Source organism: Anguilla rostrata, chromosome 1 (genome assembly GCF_018555375.3).
Source record: "Anguilla rostrata isolate EN2019 chromosome 1, ASM1855537v3, whole genome shotgun sequence".
Taxonomy (NCBI): domain Eukaryota; kingdom Metazoa; phylum Chordata; class Actinopteri; order Anguilliformes; family Anguillidae; genus Anguilla; species Anguilla rostrata.
In genome coordinates this window covers 52,456,104-52,462,849 of record NC_057933.1, presented here as the reverse complement: position 1 = coordinate 52,462,849, position 6,746 = coordinate 52,456,104, and the positions used below count along the sequence as shown (strand labels likewise).

The window sequence follows — 6,746 nt, the reverse complement described above, 5'->3', positions numbered from 1 at the left end:
ATTTACTTTCCTCATATCCATTTTAATATGGATTTTATATAATTAATATACAAAAGTACCACTGTAGGAGTCATCAGAGGATATCAAGCTTTAGAATTCAGTTTCTATAGCATTAGTACTTATTTGTGGTAAGCAAAACCTGTAGGAATCAAAGAAGTGCCAGACATATGTTAACCAATTTTGGTATACAGCATTAAAGGTGAATTAAAAATGTACAATGCACAATTTATGATACTTTAAAAATGTACATTGAATAAAATACGAAAGAGCCTTTTGAAATACCAAGGTTTCAGACTGACCAATCACCACCCAAAACATACTGTGCTGTCATAATGGGAAAAACGTGCAGCTCATTGTTTTCAACATTTCTGTTCTTTTCCAGTTAACTGTCATAGGATTCACACCAATCTATCAAGGACCGGGAAATGCAAATAACCCTACAGTAAACCAATGCAGAATCAACAATTAAGCTATTATTAACTTAAATGCTGTGGGTGTGTAGGACAGTTTTTGTAAATTAAGACTACGACATTTCCAAAATACTTTATTTGGTTTGGGTGCAACCTGACAGAATGGAACACAATATGACAGTTTATCCCCTGTTCCCATGTCTGAATGATTTTTGTTGTCCCAAATGTTTTTTTAAAAACCTGTTTTATTGTCTACCAATATTTTACATTTGAGTCAGTCAATATATTTTGCTCTCCAAATAGTATTCAAACATTTAGGAGACCCCCACAAATGAGGCAAAATAAATGCATCCAAAATAAAAACATTACAAAGACCATTTTTAAACACTGAGAAACACCCATGAATGACTTTTTTCAAATACACTCAGCAGCAATGAAACACCTCCAATTGAAACTACTTCACCTGTCATCTTTTCATTATTACAGTCTGGCCTGGGAGAAACTGTTAGAGAGAGAGGGAGATCTCACAGGGGCACTTAGAGAAAGACATGTGGAATGCTTTTACACACAGAGAAACCTGGGAGAGACTGCAGAGAGAGAGAGAGACTTGGGGGAGACTCACAGATTAACCATATTCGAGACACTTTTTCAGGAGAGTGGTCACTGAAAGGGTACAGTTAAACTCTGAGAGGGTAAATTTGATTGATGTGGGGGTAAAAGCATTTAAATCTGCCTCGCTCATTAACCATTACAAACACACTGAATGTACAATACAGTATTCCAGCAGAAAACTGGAGAGTATGGAGTGTAAGGGTTGTGTCTGGGGAGTGTGTGGTGCATGGATACCTGGGATGTGAAATTTAAATTTGCCATTTAAACTACTCGCAAATTCACACAATTCACATGAACAGCTGTGAATACATCATGAATTAACAGGCAATTTAACACGCACGACTCCATTTTAAGGGTCCCCTTGCCTGCACCCTGAGCATCACCGCAGGGTCCGGTCTTTCGCTCAGGAATGCACAGCCGCGCACGCGCACTCGCACACACACACACTCACGTGCACCGCACACACCTGCAGTGCCACGCATTTGCACAACTGTACGTAGCGCACCCACACAGTGCACACTCTCTCACAAGAACAGAAAACAAGGGTCTAAGTCTCCCTTGGCTGATTCAGTGCAGTGGGGAGACTGCGTGTGTGAGCTGTATTGCCACTCTCCTTGTTCCAGGGTGCGGAGGGGGGATTGTGATTTGGCACCTCTCGAGAGCATTGATGCTATTCAGGCAGACAGGATGACAAACAGGACGAGTTTATCGCAGCGGAGAGAAGACGGGTTCTTAGTGTGCCATTCTGTGTGTGTGGGTCGCTGGGTCTCAATCGTTGATCAGGGCCAGAATCATGCTGCGGGAGATGGGAGGTAGCTCATAAGCAACATGAAATACAAACAGGAAGTGCACAAAATGAAAAATGGAGGATGGTGTCAGCTGGGCCTTTAGGATTAGTGTCCCTGCGGTGCTCAGCTTCAGTACTCCTCTCACTACTTAACCAGCTCTGTCCCAATGAACACCCCAGAGAAGTGTATCATGGGTATCATGACTATTCAGTTTTTGCAAGGATAACTCAAACAACTATCAGGCTACTATAATCCTGCCAGTATGTCATGTGCTGAGGTTTAAGGGGAAGTATGCACAGTTAACTGTGTCACCAGTATGGACAGATTAAGAAGGTAACGTCTCACCTGTACAGGTAGATGAAGAAGCAGAGCAGGTGGAAGCCAAGTTTGATCATGGCCTCCTTCATGTGCGACTTCAGCTGACCGCGATTGTGGATTTCCGTGGGGTCAAATACTCCCATGTTTCCCATGGGCACATTCAGGTACCTAAAGCACAACACACAGCGAGAACAGCATACAGTTATATATCCATTATCCAGCTCCAGTGATTTCTATTTAAACAACCGCCGTCCTCACTTTTTTCCCTCCAAATCTGGCATTTCCAGTTGTGCCTCTGCAGTCAACTGCACCTGTGCACAAGCGGTACTGCAGGTGAAGCAAGCCCACCGTTCTCTGGAATTCCGCAAAGGCGCAAACTGAAGCTCACCTGTAAACATTCCAGGCCGCCACGGGCAGGTTGAGGAGGAAGACAAACCAGTGCATGGAGATCAGCATGAGGACTGTCGCCAAAGCCTGACCCACAAGCTCCGGAACAACCCACTGCAGAGACAAAGAGAAAAAGCCCACACACCGAAGATGACACGTACAGAAGCCTCAGAATACTAGTAGCTACAGTTCTTATGATAAACTTGTTTTCATGCATTTAGATGACAAAAATGTTATAGTTTTTAAGTAAACGCAAACAGGGACCAAGTAATTGCGTAAATAATGCAGCCCTGATTGTTATGAAGGAAAGTTTAGATACTTACAGAAGCTTCTAGTAACCTGCAGGATTTACAATAGTTGGTATATGGGGATTTAAGTGGTTCTGGTCTAAAGTATGAAAATACACTGCAAGTATCTTGTCTACATATTAGCCTATTATTCTCCAAAACAAAAATGTTTAACCACATATTCGGTTGGAAATATTTCCCATGGTGCATGCAAACCTGAAGGCAAAGCACTCAAGGAAACGGTACATGCAAAAGATAAACAAACGACATTCATATTTATAATTGTGATAAATTCTATAAACGCCTTTTCACTGGAAACAATGTCACCCTGCAAGATACTTTGGAGTTCGCCTACTTTAAGTGTCATTTCTTGCTTTAGATCACAGACCACTCAACGCCCCCATGCACACCACAGTAAAAGCAGGTGGGTCAACTTCTCTAAGCATTTAAAATAACCCTCATTGCACACAAAAAACTGTCGGGGCCAATCGAAAACGGAAACAGCAAAACTCCCAAGAGAGTCAATTGTAAACATCTGCAGCGTCACACGTTTCTTTCATTGCAAAGCAGTCACATCACAACTTACTTTGTTTAACTTTGAACAGCAAGCTCTCGCATTGATGTAGTCACATTCTAGGTCCGAGAGAGTGATGATCTGAGCTGGTTAAAGATGGTTATTTCGCAATGCATTCAGTTAGTACAAACTGTCCAAAGAGTTGGCGGCAAGCCATTCTGTTGCGAAAACCGAAATGGAAAATCAGCAGTAAAACACGCTTAGATAGACTAGCCAATTAGGAAACTACAGACGAGCAACAAATGTTACACGGGGACTTACAATACAAAGAGAAAATTCTTGGTTTAATCAAGGAATCAACTGTCTTTGCATTGTCAGCTTGCTAAGTAAGCTAGCGATATGTAGTGAAGGAAAACGTGTCTTGCCTTCAGCTACCTAATTAATACTCGACAGGCTTGCATAGCAAGCAATAATGTATTTGTTTAAACTAGCTAACTTGCCAGCTAGTTACGAAGTCCACCCTTTTTCAAAGGATCATTGCTACTTACTTAGTCAGATAACATAAAGGAACAAGCATTTTCAGTAGCTAAGCTTATAACTAAGTAACTAAGCTTTGATTTTTATACGGACTCTGTTCATTATTAACTAAGCTACGATTTAGTTTACCAGACACAGGGGAAAAGGATACGAAGTACACCGATAGGAAAATCAAAACGCAACAGTCGATAAGCGACAGAATGAACACCGCCGCCTCCATTTTCAACTTCCTTATCTAAAGCCAGTTCCGGAGAAATCACGTTTTCCAAACATTAGCCCGTCTTTTCTCTGGCTGGGATTATTCTGTGTGACTGCCATCTACTGTACTGGAGTGTAAATCAGTCCATTTCGAATGCGCAAATTGTACCGAATATTCTTTGACATTATTTATTAACCAGGGCTGCCCAACCCAGTTTCTGGAAGTCCACAGTCCTGTAGGTTTTCATTTCAACCCAAGTTTGGCTGATTCTACTAATTAGCAGGCAGCTCAACAACTTCTCTAATGTTAGCTGTTCAATTAGGTGTACTTTAGAGTGAAAACCTAGGATGGTAGATCTACAGGAACAGGGTTGAGCAGCCCTGCTTTAGACACAGGGGGCTCATTCTGATAACTTATATTTACCTCCTTGCTTCCTTTCCTCACGTCCTTTACTAAGCTGCTGGCTCCACTGATCGAAGGACGCAAGGAAAGGATGCAAGGACAGAGGAAATCGACAAAACATGCATGAGGCAAATGGAACATTCTTGTTCAGTCAAGCATTGGTTCAAAATCATGTCAATTACAGACGTAGCAGATGGGGAGAGGTGGATCCGCTGGTCAATCATTTATACGTCACATGTTCCGAAAGACATGCTTATGCAAAGGATGCACTTGTGTTTCTCTTCATCCTTCAGGAGCCTCTTAGCTCCTCGCTTCTAGCTCCTTCAAGGCGCATTTAACAGGTTGGAATGTCCTTGAAGATGGTGGAACTCAACCGATTTCTGGGTTCAGTCAAGGCCCAAGGAGACATGGACGGTGGTCTGATGGTTACAGGTGTCATTTCACTTCTTGCTCACATAGTTTTTTCAAATACATTTACATTTAGCAGACACTCTTATCCAGATCCCTTGTGCTCACCCCCCCCCCCCCCCCTCCAAAAGAAAAAATATATATATATTATATATATAATATTATAATCTACTTATACAACTGGATATTTTATTGAATAAGTTCAGGTGAGGACTGACCTGCTGTCTAAAGTGCAATAGCTGAATAAGTCCTCACTGAACAAACATAGCCATTTCCACCAAAAGTGAGCTTTTGTAAGCTTTAAGAAGTGATTGTAAAACTGTATCTAACGGCACTTATACATTATCATATTCATTATAATTCAATTAGCCTCTTTGCTCAGGCCCCCTTGTGGCATAGACACCGGTGTCTACATCACAAACATGCAAGCTGAAACCAGCATGTTTCACTATAGCCCATTCTTACTTATTCAAACTGGCACAACATATAAGCAAGCCATCGGCTAATAAATGCCTGCTCACCATGATGCGGTACTTATGTTAAGTTTGCTACCTCGTTTAATTAGTGTTAAACTGAAGAGAGCTAACAACACCAGAACTGCGGTAAACAAAATCAGTTAATACGTGACCAATTCAGACTGCAATTCAAAGGAAACTGTCTGTTTTCAAAGACAAATTCCACTTCAGACAAATAGTACCCCCATATCATTGTATCTATTGGAAAGTACCATAATTATTTTATGCAAAATTTCAAAATAAAAGCACTTCAAAAATCATATCGCTACAGTTAATATATGACCAAATTTAGATTGAAATGAAAAGAAAACTCTTTTTCCACAGAGGAATTATACATCATCAGTAACAAGTTTAAGAATTCTTGGAGAGGTTCTTAATTTAGCAAAACACAGGTAAATACAAGTTTTAAAAACTTTAATTATTCACACTTAACAAAGAGTGGAGGCATGCTGTTTTTAAACCACTTTCGCAGTCAATTTCTGCAGCTTGGTGAAAATGAGTTGAAAATTTTGTAGTTATATGCCCATCATTGTTTGACTAATTGCTGTTTAATAAGAGCAAATCTTATCAAGAACTAAACTTGACCGCTAGCCATATGATTAGGCAATTCCTTTGCGAATCAAACAAAAAACATATACATATCAAGTTGTATTTCATAGTATTTTTGTAAGAACACACTGCTAAGACAAAAGTTGCAGTTGACCTGCCAGTGGGGTTTGAAAGCACCCAGTATTAGGCACCAACACACAAAATAGCAAACAATGTAGGGGGTTTTATTACGGCTTTTCATTTATACAACACCAAATCCTGAAAAACACCAGACTACAGCGGAAAATGTATTTAAACAAAAGTATTTAGAGAGACTAAGCTCCTTTGCCTCAATGGGTGTGCCGCCACTGTAATAAGAACAGCAAATGCCCTGAGGTCATGGTTTTACTTCATCAAAGCCTTGTAATTAAAATCAAATACCTGACCTAGACACTAATTTCTGCAGGCACACATGGCCATGTCATAGCCCTGGTTGGCTGATAAACTGTGGAAGGAGTGTTTGAGCCTTATCTCACTTTCGTTCCAGTTCATAAATACTGACTTCACAGGCCAGCTGGTTTAGGTTAATATGCATGTGAAATATGTTGACAACATTGTGATGTGCACTGCATTCTTCTTATTTAATAAATGCAAGAAGAGTTTCACTGATTTTTTAACCAAGCCCACCAGCCCCTTATGCTGTCTGTTGAAAGACTAAGAAAACTCAAACCCCTTACACATCCATCTGTTTGAATATGTCCTTCTATTCATTTGTTTCACACTAATACCAGAGAGCCTTTGATGAACTATTCCATTTCAATATAACTGCCCATTCCAAAGT

The 6,746-nt window shown here is 40.5% G+C and overlaps 1 protein-coding gene across 1 annotated transcript; it reads right to left on the bottom strand.

Moving 5' to 3' along the window:
- Positions 1–528: 528 nt before the first annotated feature.
- Positions 529–4,140, bottom strand: cnih4 (cornichon family member 4). Its single transcript, XM_064341844.1, has 5 exons — positions 4,005–4,140; positions 3,389–3,457; positions 2,517–2,629; positions 2,156–2,296; positions 529–1,818 (listed from the first exon to the last, which is right to left on the bottom strand). The coding sequence occupies exons 1-5, from the start codon at positions 4,071–4,073 to the stop codon at positions 1,791–1,793; spliced, it is 420 nt and encodes a 139-aa protein (XP_064197914.1). The 5' UTR covers positions 4,074–4,140; the 3' UTR covers positions 529–1,790.
- Positions 4,141–6,746: the final 2,606 nt, after the last annotated feature.

Coding starts and splice junctions, on each gene's coding strand:
- cnih4 (XM_064341844.1), bottom strand. CDS start 4,073: ATGGAGGCGGCGGTGTTCATTCTGTCGCTTATCGACTGTTGCGTTTTG. Junction 3,458..4,004: donor TTTTCCTATCGGTGTACTTC/GTATCCTTTTCC, acceptor TAACCAGCTCAG/ATCATCACTCTCTCGGACCT. Junction 2,297..2,516: donor GCGGCCTGGAATGTTTACAG/GTGAGCTTCAGT, acceptor GTTGTGCTTTAG/GTACCTGAATGTGCCCATGG.